Source organism: Nanorana parkeri, unplaced genomic scaffold (genome assembly GCF_000935625.1).
Source record: "Nanorana parkeri isolate BGI_ZX_2015 unplaced genomic scaffold, ASM93562v1 scaffold250, whole genome shotgun sequence".
Taxonomy (NCBI): Eukaryota; Metazoa; Chordata; class Amphibia; order Anura; family Dicroglossidae; genus Nanorana; species Nanorana parkeri.
Genome location: NW_017306518.1, coordinates 980,287 through 998,386, shown reverse-complemented (window position 1 = coordinate 998,386; position 18,100 = coordinate 980,287). Strand labels below are relative to the sequence as shown.

Below are 18,100 nucleotides of genomic sequence, written 5' to 3'. Positions count from 1 at the left end.
TTCATCAGCTTCTTCTCTCTGGCTATAGCAGCCAGATGACTGACAGATGAATGCGGAAGTGATGTAATACACATCACTTCTGCATTCACAGCCCGGAGGGAGGTCAGCAAGGAGCTGATCTCCCTTCCTCTTCCTCCTGACGCCCGATCCCGGGCCGCAGATGGGGCAGCGGATCCCAGGATTGAAGGTGAGGGGCCGGGGGGGGCGGCCGAAAAAACGAGCACATATAGACGATCGGCAGGCTATAGAGCATTGGTCGGATCTTTTCTGCCCGTGCAGAAAAAAAATGCAACCCGCCAATGCTGCAGGGCCGTGTTTTTTACAACGGGCGGACGGCAACTGGTTAAAGGCTCAGGAACCCTTTGCAGGTGTTATGGCTTAATTAGCTGATTAGAGTGGGACACTTTGAGCCTAGAATATTGCACCTTTTCACAATATTCTAATTTTGTCATGAGCTGTAAGCCATAATCATCACTATTATGACAAATCACGGCTTGAACTATCTTGCTTTGCATGTAACGAGTCTATCTCATATATTTCACCTTTTAAGTTGCATTAGTGAAATACTTTTGCACGATATTCTAATCGAGTTTCACCTGTACAACCTCTCAAACAGGAAACTAGAAAGCCGTTTGAAAGAATTCTCTAAAGATTGTCTTCTGTAAGTCAGGTGTTTGACTTTCTTTGTGTTCAAGCAGTGTGTATGTGGCTGAGGGTTTATCATGTAACATTCCTGCATCTGCTATAGTGCAAATCGTATGCGAGCCTGAACATTTCTTGTACCCGATTTCTTGGCTGTGCATTGGTTTTAAATGGAAATGACCACATGTGCAATGATAAATCTATTGGAAATGTGTGAATAGAAAGTACATTTGGCTGGCCAATACATGCAGAATGAGAGGCGTTCTGGTTTGCAGTTGATACACTTGATTGTGTCAGCGAGACGGCTGATAAATGCCGCTCTATGAGCTCTTACCATTTGTGTATGCCTGCATTTACATTGGACTGTTTACCCTGTTTTTATTGGACTGTTTTTATTGGACTGCATTTACATTGGACTGTTTGTTGCAACGTGTTCCTATATTTCCACATTTACATTGGTGATCAGTAGGATTGAATATCTGGGGAAATTAAGCCTTGAATGTTTTGCCCTACAAGCTGCATGTTTCTGCTTAACCTTTTTCGTTCTCTCCGTAAGCAGTTTTTATGAATCTGTTAATGGTTTAGTAAACATGTTCATATTGCAGAATACCAGTGTGTAAGGCATTGTTCACACCAAATGCAGAGCAGATCCGGTCAGGTTTCTGCACACGCACGCTAGTCTTTTAGACCAGTTTTTTTTTTAAAGTTTTTAAAATGGGCTTTCAGTGGGTCCCAGGCATTGGCATGCGTTTTTGATGCGTTCCAGAGCAGGTAAAATAGGGCCTGCTGCAGCTTTTTCACCTGCTCTGGATCTGCTCTGCAACTGCACGCTGCGATGTGAACTGGAGCAAAAAATACCATTGGAATACATTGGACGCAGTTTTGATCCGGTCTGTAACTGCTCTGCTCTGGGTCTGCTCCGCGCTTGGTGTGAACAAGCCCTTACACTTTCAGTAAAATGGCTGCTATGGTGCCATCGATGTTATGTCTGTGAGGGATTATAAAGGTGTATGCCCTCATTTGGGAGTAGTTTAGCAAAGGTATCCATTTTACTAGCAAATACGTTCATTTTATATAGCCGATTCTGACCGTATTGGAAAACTAGGTGACTACATAAAGATTTTAAAATGACATACCAATAAATCAAATGACTTGAAAAGTTCTGTCATACAAGAACTGTGCTTGCAGAAGTCTGCCACAATTTTCTGATTAACTGATATGTGCATGGTAAGTAAGATGGAGTTAAGATTAACCTCTTGCTGTCTGTGTACAGCTGGTAATAAAAATGGCCAACTGTCACTTCCCAATATTTGGGTTTGTTGCTGAAAATAATTGTTTTACAACAGATCATGTATGTCCTGTGTATAAAAGAAAATTAATATTCACGTGTGAGCAAGATCTTGCTTGTAAGAATGGAATGTGGGACAGATGAAATATATTTTCCTGCTTGTTGCTAACTTCCTTCCACCTCACAAAAACAACATAATTTAAGTATAACTGGTATGTCACTTATACAATTTCATGTAGATATGGTATTGCTAAAAAGTAAGGGTAAGTTTTTATTGAGGGTTTGCTTTTCTTTATATTAAATGTTGGTATTTCTTTTTTCTGTAAATTTATCTAGTGATTTGCTATTATGCATTTGCAGTGGCGTTGTGCTTATTTTGCCATTTTTTTTCTCTTTTTACAGGTGCTGCAAAGTTCTTACTGCAAATGGTGAAGCCAAAATTTTTAGGCCACGGGATAGAGATGATATGGTTAAGAGCGTGATTGAACCTATGGCATCTGAGGGGCTGCGGACCATATGCTTGGCTTATAGAGACTTTCCTACTGAGGAATATGAGCCTGATTGGGAAAATGAAAATGATATACTTACTGGGCTCACCTGTATTGCTGTTGTAGGCATTGAGGACCCAGTGAGACCAGAGGTCAGTTAAAAAAAAAAAAAGGTGTATTGAAATTATTATAGTGGAAGTGGTCCATCTATGATATGGAGGTGCTGAAAGTATCTAGTTATTTATGTCTAGAATATAGGTTTGAGCGTGAGCTCAAATCTCGTGGTCTGTAGTCTCTGCAACATAAACAAAAGCCTTGATGTTAACAGGGCAACTCCAGCCAGGTTTAAAGGGTTAACATCTGTCAGGGTTTTTTTTATGCTGTCTGTGCCATTGTCTCTGTGACCTCACACCTACTTCCATTGGTGTTGTAGACCGGAAGTAGGGAAATATCCCAAAATAAAACCTGACATAAATTGTGAAACTAGAACAAAACGTTTAGGCTGGAGTAAGGCTTTATAGATGAACCAGGGAAAAAAAACCTTTGCGGCAGTTCCCTCTCCCCACTGTGAGGGTTAACTGCTGGTTTCCTCACTATTATGTCAGTCTTGTCTGTCAGCTTGTTCTATTTTCCCTAAAGCCAAGTAGTTTCTGTCATGATCAGTGTTTCCCCTTGGGATTTGGCAGTGGGTCAGGATATCCTAGTGTTGGGGTTCTAGAGGCATTTAACAAGCTTGAGCAAAGAGATCTTGTCAGAGCTGAATAATTAACATGCTTCTCAAATTTAAATAAGATTATGCACTTGAACTTTGTGGTTTAAATTTGGCTCTTATCCTGTTTACCATTAGCATTTAAATGGTGAGTCCAGATGCTTGACTGGTATTCACAGCAATATTTTGCTAATGTACACCACCAAAAAATATCAAGTATTATGCTTAAGGCTTATGTGATAACACTTCAGGTGCTTGACAGTTTATGCCGGTTTATAGCATGTACTTGAGTGTAGTTTTATCTCTTGTATCCAAGGTGCCAGACGCAATAAGAAAATGTCAACGAGCAGGTATTACGGTCCGAATGGTAACGGGGGACAACATTAACACAGCCCGTGCTATTGCCACAAAATGTGGAATTCTTAACCCTGGGGAGGACTTCATTTGTGTAGAAGGAAAAGAATTCAATAGGCGAATACGAAATGAAAAAGGAGAAGTAAATATTCTTCTTTCCCCTTTTTTTCTTCCTGTTATTTTGTACAATCTCCTAATACTATTTTCATGTGGCAGATTGAACAAGAACGAATAGATAAACTTTGGCCTAAGCTTCGTGTTCTCGCTAGATCATCTCCAACTGATAAGCATACATTGGTAAAAGGTAAGAATATATTACTTGCTGGATTGCTATTTTGTATGGGGTTTTTTTTTCACATGCATAATCATAAAATAGATTCTTGGAACTGGTGATTTTAATTGCAATTTCACATGGGCATTGACATTAGGCTTTAATGTAAAAGGTATCGGTAGGTAACTTTTTTAGATAAGAACTAGATATGTGTAAAGGTTACAAAGTATCCTGTTCATTAGTTTACTTTTATTTGGCTGTTGATCTAAACCTCAAACATTGATTTCTCATTTGAGCATAATGAGAATAAACTCACTGTTTTAGTTTTTATGACAAAAAATTACCTTCTGATTTGCTTAGAATTACAGGAAACAAATCCATAAGCTATAGGAAAAGCGGTTTATGTGTCTGCATTTTGTTTTTGGATGCACGGTTTGTTTCTTTTCATGCTGAACTCTGACTGTGAATTAAAGTGACATTAAACCCTCAGATTTTTTAACATACACCAATACTGTAATGTGTGCCTTACTGTAATCCAAGGTTGTTTCCCTTCATTTTGATGCTCTTCCTTTTTAAATCCTCATGTCTCCTCATGCTTGGTGAGAACTTCCCTTTTCAGCTCAGTGCCTCTTCCTGTAGTGCTGGCTCAGGTTACAAACCTATACAAACCTATACACAGACACCGTGTATCCATTCCTGAGACAAGGCAGTCTGCTGCAAAACAGAAGTTCTGCCCAGCATGAGAACAGATACAGATTTAAAAGGAAGAGCAGCAAAGAGAAGGGAAACAACCATTGATTACAGTATTTGTTTGTTAAAAAATCTGAGGGTTTAATGTCACTTAGTTTTTATTCAGAACCATTGGGCTAGTAATTGCAGCGGTAATCAGTAAAGCAACTGGAATTGGAGTTGCTAGGGGTTTAAACCATAATACAGGGGCTCCTTGGGCTCAAGTTTAAAACAATAAGTCAATTGGATGGCAGTGCTGTGCAGCACAATGATGTTGCTTAGTAGCATTGAGGTCAAAGCACGTTGTAACGTACTATTCTCTCTGCTACTTGACACACAAAAAAAAGAGTATCATAGGTTAAAATACCCCGGAATACCACTTTCAAAATCCACATGTTTGTATATCTAACACTTTGCTTTTCTGCTGTCTTTTTCATGCTGATCTCTTTATTTTTTCTTTTCAGGAATTATTGACAGCACCATCTGTGAACAGAGACAAGTGGTAGCAGTAACTGGTGATGGGACCAATGACGGACCTGCCTTGAAGAAAGCCGATGTTGGGTTTGCTATGGTAAGACAATTTTATATGACAACACTGTATATATTATGAAGAAGGTTATTAGCAGATTACAAAAGCCAAGCCTGAACATTTTAGAAGCCAACAGGCAGTTTCAAGAAGCCACAAAACTTTTACTTCCCCTTACAAAAAGAGAAAAGGCTGTGAAAAGTTAAACAGCAGCAGTAAATGAATGAGAGCTAGCTAGCTGATTGGTGGATTTGTCCAGTGCTAAACCTGTAATTTTACTATTCGGTCCTATATTGAGGTGAATTCTTTAAAATATGTTCTACTAGTAACGTTATGTGATTCATTTTATTTGAATGTGAGAATTTGAGACCTTTAATGTAAATATTAATGCCACCATGTATTAATGTTTTATGACCCTTGTTTCAGCTGCATTTTTAATTATATACATGGTTGGGTTTGCCCTTTTTGCTATTGGGGTACTTTTGTGTGTATACCACAATATACAGTGAATGTGTTTGACTGTCCTTATCTTTAGAAGTTGTGCTAAAAGCTGTAGTTTTGTTAATTAACATGGGGAACAATTTTAATGTGAAGATTAGAGTCTGAAGCACAATACTGCAATGCTCAGTTCTTTTAATGATATTGTACTGGATGACCTGCAAATAGGTGCACCATCTGTGTCTGAGTATGCCTATGTAGTTTTATGTTCCAAAAAGGCAGATGTTAGAGAACTTACCACACTAACCCCTATCCCCTATTCACATCTCTGCCATGTGACACAGATGGAAACGGAGCCTAAAGATACTTTAATCTATTATATTTGACAGTTTAATTTCACTACTGCTATATCACTAAAAGGATTTTGGTGGATTATATCATTTTAGAAAACTTAAGGGAGAGTTGGCAATTTTATCCCACACTGCTTCCCAACTAGTGTGTTGGGTAAAGGATGTGCTGTAGAACAAGCCAAGCAATTAGGGCTGCAACCAACAAATCGATAATAATCGAAAATGAGAATAGTTATCAACTATTATCCTTTATTAGTTGATTGTATCCCCTAGCTCTCTCCTCCACGGCGGGAGGGCACAGCAAGCAGTGGGCGGGTGCAATAGCCAGCCTGCTATTGCAAATTTGAAATGGCCATGCCATCTGCGGAGTCTTGCCACTGGCAGCTGTCATTCCCTGGGGGAAGCTATTCCTGCATCTTGTGCTTATAGAACAATTATTTTTAAAAATGTATAAAAGGTGGGAGAAGTCATTTTTGGTTTGGGCCTGACAAATTCAGCTGCACAAAGTGCGTTGTCATTCATTTCAATGGCACCCCAAACGTGCCTCCCACCCACAGTGTGATTGCCCTCACTGGAACGCACGGTACCGCAATGGCGTGCGTTCCAGTGCAGTGCGATTGCTAAACGTTGTGCATGCAGTTTTATTCTGAAGTAAACTAAAAAAATCTAACCCTGCATTTGTGTATTTTATTTTAAATTAAGGATGGTATTTATTTATTTTTATCAGATTAATTGAAAAAATAATCTGGCAACTAATCAATTATGAAAATCATTAGTTGCAGCTCTACAGGCATTCTGATAAAGTGAAGTTGAAAATATAGGGAAAGATTAATAGAGTGGTAATTAATAGGTGGTAAGGAAGCAGTGTCAATAGCTACACTTGAAGTAGCCGTGGAGCAGAATTTGTAAAGACCAAGTTGGAGCAAAATTAGGCTGTGCGTGTGTATGATGGGCTATCACACTGATGGGCACGGATCAGTCAGAACTCTTTATTTTGTTATATCAGCATAACAACTTATAAAGGTCAGTTTAAAGAAAATTGGTGTACAAGTGAAGCCGCTACCTAGAGCAAACAGATTGATCAATTTGAATAAAGTAGGCAACTGCCTGTCTTTTGCCCAAAACTGCCCTGCCTCCTGAGTTGAAATTTGTGACTTTCACCTCGCATGGTTGCTTAAAAGTGTTGTGTTTTATAAACTGTGTATGGCGTTATGGGACCTATGAAAAGTTACATTTTAGAGGTTTTATTTGTAAGCCCTAAACTTTGAGTGTTGCACTAATTTCAGTCCGCCAATACAGTTTCAAGAAATGCTGATTTTGCTATAGCAGGGTCAAAAATGGGCTTTTCGAGTAGGGTTCGACCGATTATTGGATCTTCTAATTATGGCAGATTTATTCACACATTTTTAAATCAGTATTGGTCTTAAATTTACCAATAAGTGCCGATAAAGTGGAACCCCTGCTGGTAGGCGTCCTGACGCTGAAGCAGAGGAGTGGGCCTGAAAGAACTTTCTCATGGCCTCCTCTGCTAATTGACAGCAGACAGTGGGTAGGCGCACTAGTCGGCCTGCTATTCTTTATTGCAAATTAAAATAGCCAGTAGCAGGCTGGCTATTGCACTGCCTGCTGTTTACATTCAGCTGCCAGTTGCAGAATCTAGCCGGCGGCAGATGGACACATAGCCCAGTCACCATACTGTGTGTTCCTCTGCTGACGCAAGGTTCTGCAGCCAGATGTAAACCGCGCAGAATCTTGCATTGGCAGAGGAACACACACCCGATATCTGTAATCGGCCTGAATAGTTGGTCCATAATTGGTATTGGTTCTGACAACATTATATTGGTCAACCCCTAGTTTCGATGTATTATTTAGTAGTTTATTTATAACTTGTGGAAGCAAGTTGCAACATTCCAAAATGCATATTTAGAAGAGGTTTACAAATTTCGCTATTGATCAGTTGTTATATACTTTTCATTTTACATATGTTTAGAAGAAGTTTTGGTGTTCCCTCTATCTAAATGCATTTTATATTGGGTTTCCTCAACTGTTATCAATCAAGTGCGATGTCATTTCAGCTTTAGACTTGTGTTGCATGGTATCTCTTTCAAGGTGATCTTTCTATATCAAAGTAACAGTGTCTTCTGAACATGTGAATCCTGATGCCGATTCACTTACTGTTCTTGATTTGCCTTACTTCGCTTTGCATGCCTGCTGCCTACTAAAATGTTGCATGTTTTTTTACCATATCACAGGAGGGAAAGACAATGAGGTGAATTTATCAAAACAGGAGCAGACAGAATCTGGGGCAGTTGGCCATGGCAACCAAGCAGCTTCTCTTTCCAGTTTGTTCAGTTAAGATTTGAAAATAAACAGTGGAGCTGATTTGTCACTGTGCACAGCTGCTCCATATTTTGTCTGCTCCAGTTTTGATACATTCCCCTCAATGTGACTCATTATACAGGTTTTATATAGTGCCAACAGTTTGCACAGCGCTTTACAATATAAGGAAGACATTCCAATCACAATACAATTCAAGACAAGATGGTAGAGGGCCCTGCCCCTGAGGGCTTCCAATCTAAAAGGAAGGGTCAAGTGATGTGTGGGGATGAGTTGTTTGAGAATGTCATGGAGTGGTTGAGTGGTTAGGTTGAGGTGGGACTATGTATGCAGCTGCCTCTAGAATTTGTATTTTTAGCCAAGTCAGCAGAATATTTGATTGAGGTCTTAACCCTGTGCTTCAAAAATGGGTGCTATTGTTTACATCTTACTAACCTGTGAGTCTTTGTGTATTTTTCAGCCTGATCATGTTTTTTTCTATATTTTTATTATTTAATTGCGGTTCTATGTCTGTCTGTGTATCTATCTACCTGACTGTATTTTTTATTTTCCCAGTGCTAATATGTTGCCTCCAACTCATGTGACCTTGTTGACACTTTTTATTTTTGTGTGTGCTTCTGTTGAAGTTTTCTTTGTGAATGTTGTGGTTCACGAAATTACATAGGAAATGGGTAAATATCTCATTATAATAGGTGCTATGCCTTTTGACCTTTCAGAAACTTTAACAAGTCTGCATGAATACCATTGTGGGGGACTGGTCTCATGGCTGAGACAAACTTACTGTTTCTTCAACAAATGTACAACTTTTATTCAGGACAGCAGTAAACATACAAATGAAAGGCATTCAGCCAACACAATTGTTATCAAACATAAAGATCTGCTCCACTGAGCCTTACGGAGTCCATGTGCTCGTCATTTGAGCTGGGTCCGTATCCTCTGTGGGAATTACAGTCCATCTGCAGATTCCTGTCCTGACAGGTTTAGATCCAAAAACGCTTGCTGCATTCATCACTGTCTCTTTTCCTGAGACACACACCTTGTGTGCCTACCTCTCAGCTTTTTCAAATCCTACAAGCCTCCCTGGCTGTTCCTTGTGCGGCTCCACCACACCACCTGGCTTGGGCCTCATGTGCCTCCAGCACACACACTGCCCTGCTAGGTCCAGCTGCACCCTAATGAGGGCCTGTACAGTCACTACCAAATTAAGGTGCCCATACACTGCACGATTATCGTACGATAATCGTATGCGATCGGTTTTTCGTACGATAATCGAGCAGTGTGAACTGAGACATGCGACCGTTTCTACTGTACGGTCGCACGTCTTCTGTCGAACCAGCATGTTCGAAAACCAGCCGGGAATCTTACGATTCTCGGCTGGTTAGAACGGTGCTTGTGCTCGGAAGACAAATGCCGAACGGGCCGGTGTGCGCACGCGCACACTGCCCGTTCAGCATTGCGGTCATCGGAAGCCCGCCCCTCAGGGGGCCGGGCTTGCGATGATCGAGAGTGCGATCTGCCTGTCCAAGATAGGCAGATCGTACTTTTTTTTAATCCCTGTACAACCACCGCAAGACTAATTCCATGTGCTCGTCATTTGAGCTGGGTCCGTATCCTCTGTGGGAATTACAGTCCATCTGCAGATTCCTGTCCTGACAGGTTTAGATCCAAAAACGCTTGCTGCATTCATCACTGTCTCTTTTCCTGAGACACACACCTTGTGTGCCTACCTCTCAGCTTTTTCAAATCCTACAAGCCTCCCTGGCTGTTCCTTGTGCGGCTCCACCACACCACCTGGCTTGGGCCTCATGTGCCTCCAGCACACACACTGCCCTGCTAGGTCCAGCTGCACCCTAATGAGGGCCTGTACAGTCACTACCAAATTAAGGTGCCCATACACTGCACGATTATCGTACGATAATCGTATGCGATCGGTTTTTCGTACGATAATCGAGCAGTGTGAACTGAGACATGCGACCGTTTCTACTGTACGGTCGCACGTCTTCTGTCGAACCAGCATGTTCGAAAACCAGCCGGGAATCTTACGATTCTCGGCTGGTTAGAACGGTGCTTGTGCTCGGAAGACAAATGCCGAACGGGCCGGTGTGCGCACGCGCACACTGCCCGTTCAGCATTGCGGTCATCGGAAGCCCGCCCCTCAGGGGGCCGGGCTTGCGATGATCGAGAGTGCGATCTGCCTGTCCAAGATAGGCAGATCGTACTTTTTTTTAATCCCTGTACAACCACCGCAAGACTAAAGTCTTGCGATGGTTGTAGAGTGTATGGCCACCTTTATGGTCCACAGAATCTGGAGTCTCTCACCCAGAGCTACATCATACTTCTAGTAAAGCCAGCCCCAGAGCAGGATTTACCAACACAGGGTAAAGAACTATCTTTCTTTACCTTAAGACCTCTGCTTGCATTAGCATAGATCCTATATCTAAGAATCCAGTGGAGAAACATTTTTTCCATCCATCACTTTTCCTGGCAGCTTTTACAGGCACCCTGTTACACAATATACAGCAATTATATAATTTTTTAGAAAAGATCGACCTTTTACCCTTGAAATAGTAGTAAACTGTGAATCTTTTTTTCACTAATGAATCCAGATCAAACAAATATACATTGCCCAGCAAAGTATTTCTGTACATTTTTGCCCAAGCACGTCATGTTTCCAAACAGCTGGGTCCAACTATCTCAGCTTGGCTTCCCTGAACTTCCTGTCTAGTACAAGATCACAAAGAACAGTGCAGACTCCATCTACTAGCTGGGAGAAGAGATAAGGAAAGAAGTAGGAAGGAGAAGGGATCAAGGGGAAGGAAATTGCTTGTTTTGCTGTCTGTGTGTTTGTGGAGTCAATAAAGTAAGTCACCAGCATCCCATATTGTACATGAAGCATAAGAAACTTTTATTGATCCATCGCATGCGTCATGAAGCCAACATGTCGAGGCCTTGCTGGGTCCTTTTTTAGTTGCCCTGAAGGAGAGACCCTGTGAGGCCCTTTGGCTTTGACGCATGTGATGGATTAATAAAAGTGCTTATGCTTCTTGCACAATATCAGTGATGGTGACGGTACTTGACACTACGCCATCAGTGTCACTTCCAGCACCAACATCTGTAATTGAAGGTCTGTACGCTGTATGGAGTGCAGGTGTTTCTTTAACACTGTGCGTTTGTAGAGACGCAGCCGGCATACTAGCACACACAATGGTGGCTTCATAGGACCCTGCAAAGGAAGGGAGTTACCCTAAAACAGGATATCAAAGCCAGTGCTCAAGGGACCAGCTGATTCTGCAGGAAACTTAAACGTTTAAACATCAAGGAGCCCCATCCATAATCGGCATTTAAAATAGCTTAACCACTTGAAAACTGGGGTGTTAAACCCCCTTCCTGTCCAGGCCATTTTTCAGTATTGAGCACTCTGGCAACGCTGTACTGAAATTAATTCATTTTAAAAAAATTTTGTCGACAGAGTTAATCACCACTAGGGTTTTTATTTTTTACTATATAACAAAAAATCCTTTTATGTTAGGAAACATTTATTACCCAATTTTTTGGTTAAATAAAAATGATGGGGGTCACATCAGGTAAATGGACACTAAACACGCATGCTTTAGACATGCATTAACGTGTTAAAGGAGAACTATGAGGTGAGTGCTTTTCACTCACCTCATAGTTCTAGCCGACCTGTGACAATGAGACTGTCACAGGTCGGCTCAGTAGATCGGGAGGTGAGCGAACACATACCGGCGTTCGCTCACTTCTCGATCCTGTCACGGCTCTCTGCCGTGACAGGGGAGGGGCTGGATTCCCCGCTCCGATCCTCCAGCGCTGCCTGGCAGAACGGGAGGGGGCGGCTACAGCTGGCTCTGCCTCTAGATAGGCAGAGTAAGCTGTCACTCAAGCAGCTGTGCGGATCCCGACATAATTGTCAGGATCCGCTGCGGCGTCTCAGTATACCGCGAGCTGCAGCTCGCGGTATACTAATCTTAGTGTGACGGGAGGACTCTAGTTTGTGTCCTCCTGTTACCCTAAGGAGAACTATGGGAAAAGCCCTGACCCCATAGTTCTCCTCCTTTTTAAGCATCAAATCAGACAATAAAAATACATACTACATTTTTTTTTCCCCCACCCAGCACATCAAAACAATAGTGCACCATGGTGGACTGCAACACATGTGCTTTGTCTTAGTGTGTTTGGGTGCAATTAAAAGTGACAGCGCCATGCATGTACTAGAAAGCACTGGAGCCGATAGGTGTAATTGACTACTTATAAAAACGCAGTTGGATCCAAAACTAAATCTAAGAAGAAATGTGTTTATGGGTGAAATATTACAGCACCTTAATATTCCACCTGTCTATTGTGAAATGAAAGCAAGCTTTAAAATCTGGCTTTTAAAGTTTGGAGCAGGGACTGTGAAGCTATTGTACATAGTAATTGGATTTCATTTTTTTTAATCCAGGTTAGAAATTGAAACCTGACACCTCATTAACACAATAGACTAGTTTTTTTCTTTATTTGTCATCACCCCCCTTAACTGGGTTTCATTTTTTTTTCTCCATGTACAAAGTGTGCTTTGTACTACACAGTGGTCAGCTTCCTAAAACACAGAAGCTCCCTTTTTTTCCGCGGACACCGACCCTGTAATAAAGTATTGAAATACTACCATCTAGTGGTGATGGGAAATTACAGCATGTAGAACATATACTAGAAATAGGTTTTTCTTTTTATTGTGAACATTTCATTATATATTTTTAACCCTATTTATATGATGTATGGGAAATAGTTTGCCATTCATACAATGTTTTAAGCATGTTGACATACCACACAGCAAACAGAAGACTCTGGGGCATTCAAGTCATTCAGTGCTCCAGTAGAGTTCACAGTCTAATGTCTATACCGTAGTCTTTCATGAAAACGCACACACCAACTTTATGACCTACTTCAGGGATCTCAAGTCTCCCTGATGTTCAGGGAGTCTCCCTCTTTTTGACAGCAGCTCCCTGATGTCTGTGAGAGAGGCATTTTCTCCCTGAAAGGTTTACTCTGAGTAAACCTTTCCGGTAAGATATCAGTGGGTATGGTTTCAGAGTGAGGCTTGCTATTTGGCAATCCATTTTCAGCTTGTGCTCTCAAATTATAAGAATGCGCTGGATTGAGACGCCAGAGGTGACTTTACCCTCCAACCCAGGATACCTCAAGGAACTTAAAGGGTATCTTCCACTTCTTTCTACAGGGAGAGCCTTGACTCCTAGTCATTGGAGGCCAGCTTTGGTCCTGCAGATCCAGGAGTTGGGTATGTGAGCACAACCACATAAGGTTGGATGGAGGAAGCAACAGCTCTCCATAACCGCTAGTCAGATTTTGTGGCTATGTGAACCAGTTAGAAATGATTGAAGTTTTGGAGAAGAAGAAAAATCTATCCATGACTTGTGTATCTTTTCCAATCCAATCGTGGTATTCAACAGTTGGAAGGGTCCTGGCTAGCCCCCGCCTTTCCTCTATTTCCCATTTTCATTAGTGTGTTTTGTGGGTGTGACCATTTTTCAACCTAGGTTATGCGCTACCCACGTCTTTGGCTAACACTTTAACAGTCATCCACTTGGCCTAGGAATGTTCTTACTGTTGTGCACTGTATTACATGCTTTATTATGTTCTGTGAAGACCCCTGTGTGGGATGAAGGGTACGCCCTTGCCTTTTGTTTTTCTGTGTATTTTTAGTGAGAATTGGGACCAAATCTGGGCTTTCACATGTAAATGTTCCAGCACAATGTCAGCTTTTGAAACCAATTACAAACTATTGAGATAGAACAAATAAAGGAAAAACGCATGAGAATTTTACATCAAATAGTGGCCTTTTATATATTAAATATACAAATCTTATTTTAAATCCATATAAGAGCTTAAAGTATTTTAAAAAACCCAGACCTGACATAGATACAGATACAGTACAGTTACTGTCTCCTCCTCCTCCCGATCCACCACCTCGAACTAGTACACTAGATGTTGCTTATCTTTTTAGAGTACAGAAGCAAGACAATGTAAAGCAGTGATGGTTTCTTGACACATTAATGGAGTAGGGAAGATGCTGTGGAATAAGCTGAATAACAAAAACTAATCCATCTCAGTGTGGATTTGTCCGGATATCTTGGGCCCAGGGGAAGTAATTCATAGGAGATAAATGGAGAGCAGCCAACACCCCTACTGTTAATGTCTATTGGACTTTGCTGTGCAGTTCTCCTTTTTGCACTATGAATAGACTGGTCATGTGATCTTTTGTATTGGGGCATGTGGATGGTGGAAAAATAGAGGGGGATACCGTTTAGTACATTCAAAATCCAATATTTCCTCTGTAGAAGGGTAATATCTTTGCATTAACTTTGCTGCAGTTAGCGGTTGCAAGTTACAGGAATGTTGGTGGGCCTTACCCTCGTATCCTTCTGCTTGCTTTAAGGGTTATCAAACAGTGGGTAGGGAATGTCCATTTGTGATGCGTTTTTGGGTTAATGTATATACAAGCATTTTAGAGGTCATGGGCTTTACCCCCAATGCAAGACCCTATGAAGCCCTAATTTAAAAGCAATATTCAGCATCTAACATCTGGTCCCAGTGAATAAATCACTTCTTCTTCCTGCCAACCTTCAGTAGACCCTCCTTGAGGCTGCAAATAGTTAGCACCCTGATGAATCTGCGCAATGCTTTCCTTCCCCCATATCTCTCCCGCATCCAACCACATGACCTCCTCTAACCTTCCCCTCACCCAAACATATCTGCATTCTTGACTACGGGCAGTCATATTTCCAGAACGACCTTTGTTGCCCGCACTGCTTGCTTGTTAGGTGTCAGTTTTGATGTTGGATTTTTTTTTTTAAATTAAACTCTGTTCAAGGCTTATTGTATGCTAAATCCTTTGCTAGCTATACTGTATATGCACATTTGTACTGTATGATTACTGGTTGCGTTTGGACTTTAAGCAAACCTAAAATTACTCAAACTTTAAACCAAAAGCAAGAAAGGAAATCTTGTATTAGATTGGTAAGATGACCTTTAACTGCTTGCCGTCCTCCCGTTGTAATAGGATGGCCGGATGGCTGACTGCTATCAGCTGTTCCATACAAGTGTTTTGGCGGCTCTATTGCCTTCCATTTACTTGTATACTAACAGTGTGCAGCCCCCCCTCTGCTGCCACGCTCCCACCCCTCCTGCTGGCGGTTAGCCCTGGGACCTGCACAGCGGCTGCTGACACTGAAAACAGAGAAGAGATTGGTGCTCTCCAACTGCTAATCTCTCCTCCGATGCTTGAAGGTATACAATTAATTTCAGTACAGCGTTGCATGACAGAATAAATGTCAAAGTACTGCAGCACTGAATGCTGACAAATGGCCTAGCCAGGAAGGAGGTTCAACACTCCGGTTAACAAGTGGTTAATTTTGTTTCATTGGAAGGAAACTGGTGTTTTGTGATCAATTCAATTTATCTCATTCAATTTTTCAAATATATTACTTTTTTTATTACAAATTATTACAGGCTGTTTCTTTGGCACACATCTTGCAGTGGTTGCTGGACTTTCTAAAAATGGATCCCCAAACAGCTTGGCTGTTTTTTTGGCTACTTTCATAAATCAGCAAGTTTATTACTTTGCTAGTAATTGAATTTCTTAATGGCTTCAAATATTCTTATGCAGGGGATCATACTTATCAGAAAATAAGGTGTACAGCTTTAAAAGCTGAAGAGAATATCTATCTATATCTGGACCCCACAACAATGATGCCCAAAACCCAAACCTCTTCCCCCCACTTCTACCCTGCTAGACTCACTCAGCAGCAAGGTTAATTCCTGGAGCTTCAGTGTTACAAGCTGCACTGGTCCCAGGCTCGCCTTACACACTTTTGCCCTAGCACATTCCTGTGGATCCCCTTCATCTTCAAAAGGCAGCAGCTGAGGAGCGGGGAAGCTACAAGACAGAGAAGAGACTCTTCAGCAAGATTGGCTTCCACAGCTGTAGCAACATGTCCTTTATGGCTTTCCTTTCCCTTCTCAGAGCTCGAACCTTTGCTGATCCACATCCTGCCCATCTCCTGCTACTTATGTTCACAATATGATCAGTACTGGAGGTAATGGGAATTCTGAGGGGCTAAAGGTGAACCCTGGACCAGTGCAGCTGACCTTAATTCAGCTTCTAGCCCTCTTTAGATCTCCACATCCTGTAATACTGCCACTTCTCCTGTTACACCTTAACACCAATCCTCCCCTTTCATCAGCACCCACTCTCTCCTATCACCCTACACCCTTTCTTGCACTAATAAACAATTCCCCCTTTTCACCCTATCTCACCTCCTGTTGCCATACACCCACTGCACAAAATCCTCCCTCTGTTTACCTGGAATTTCCTTCCCGTCACTCTGCACCCACCCTTCTCTTTATGATCACCATCTACCCACAATCCTCCCGCTGCTCATCCTGAATCACCCTTCCCTCACCCTTCCCTCACCCTGCTCACACCCTTCTGCCTCTGTTCACCCTCAACCCCTACATATCTCCTTCTTCTCGCTTTAACCCCCTTCTCTTAGTCTTCCATCGCCGCGCTCCTTCCATCCTCACTCATCATCCTGAACGTCTCTCCTGTCACCTTTCCACCGCCCGCCTACCTTGAACCCCCAACATTTCACCCTAAAACCATTACTCTACTCTCGCCATTCCCACCCCTGCACAATATAAGTATAGTACTTTATTAGGGGGTGTAACTTAGAATTTGTACAAGGCTGCTTCTTTATATTAATCGTTTTGTGAGCCATACTAGAATGCATTTGCTTTAGATCTTAGCTATGCTATTCTTTCATCCATTGCATATGTTAGGTCTAGATTCATTCAGTTAGAAGTGTTCACCCAAACTAGAAATTTCTACATCCAGGTGCATTTAGCCCGGTTTTACATGCCTTAATGCGTATAAACTTGACTATGCCCAGCAACAACAAAGCACAGGAAAAAGTCATCTGGGAAGCATAAATTTGTTTTATATACTTACCAGATCACGTCTCTCGTGTTTAAAAGCAGGCAGCTAGTGTGCACGAGGCCTAAATGTCTCTTGCTGCATAAGAAATGTCGGTTCTTCTAATTCATTCTGCCAATAGTATCATAAATTACCAAAACAAAAAAATGTCAGGTTGCTGTAGGTGGACAGAGCTTTGCACTTAAAGGAATAGTTCTTGCTGACAATGTCCCTGAGATATGTAGAATACTGGTTGTTGTTTAACCTTATCTGCATTACCTGAAAGCAGGAATATCCATTTAAAACCAAATTACCATTCAAGTCTTAGTGAAAATGGCATGTGCAAATTATTGTGGTTATTTTTACTTGGTTTGTGGTCTTGAAGGGTTGAGTAAATTATTTAATACAACTTCATGTCCTCTGCTGATGTGTCTTGGGACTTTCTCGTGTCATTAAATGAGCAGAGAAGGCAGTGTGCCTGAGATGCATTTATGAGAGCACTTGATGCAGACAAGCGTCTGTTTATTTAATAAATCATTGTTTAATATACAATGGTGTTTCTTGGGAGAATGCATGTGTTTTATTTAAACGTTATTCTCTTTGCCTTTCTTCACAGGGTATTGCTGGAACAGATGTTGCAAAAGAAGCTTCTGATATTATTCTTACAGATGACAACTTCTCCAGCATTGTAAAAGCAGTAATGTGGGGAAGAAATGTATATGACAGTATCTCCAAATTTCTACAATTCCAGCTTACTGTCAATGTGGTTGCTGTTATTGTAGCATTTACTGGAGCATGTATCACACAAGTAAGTACTGCTTTTTTCATTCATATTAAATATGCAGCACTTGACAGATGACCGTGCATACTCTAGCGCTGTGACCTAGATGTATCTGGGAAGGCTAAAGTTACTTGTCCTCATCTTTTCATGCACAACAGCTGAGCATACTAACCAGTCTGCTTACTTTTTTTTTTTTTTATA

The 18,100-nt window shown here is 41.4% G+C and overlaps 1 protein-coding gene and 1 long non-coding RNA gene across 4 annotated transcripts in view; one reads left to right on the top strand and one right to left on the bottom strand.

Annotated features, from left to right (window-relative positions):
• ATP2B1 (ATPase plasma membrane Ca2+ transporting 1) overlaps positions 1 to 18,100 on the top strand; it is a 137,647-nt gene that overhangs the window by 107,724 nt on the left and 11,823 nt on the right. For all 3 annotated transcript variants that reach the window (XM_018556728.1, XM_018556727.1, XM_018556729.1), the window contains exons 12-16: positions 2,333 to 2,570; positions 3,444 to 3,623; positions 3,698 to 3,785; positions 4,946 to 5,052; positions 17,735 to 17,926. In XM_018556728.1, coding sequence (XP_018412230.1) covers positions 2,333 to 2,570; positions 3,444 to 3,623; positions 3,698 to 3,785; positions 4,946 to 5,052; positions 17,735 to 17,926 — 805 coding nt within the window. The remainder of the gene's footprint in view (positions 1 to 2,332; positions 2,571 to 3,443; positions 3,624 to 3,697; positions 3,786 to 4,945; positions 5,053 to 17,734; positions 17,927 to 18,100) is intronic.
• LOC108787234 overlaps positions 4,912 to 18,100 on the bottom strand; it is an 18,163-nt gene continuing 4,974 nt past the window's right edge. Inside the window, exon 4 of the long non-coding RNA XR_001941246.1 lies at positions 4,912 to 4,924. This is a non-coding gene — a long non-coding RNA (uncharacterized LOC108787234). The remainder of the gene's footprint in view (positions 4,925 to 18,100) is intronic.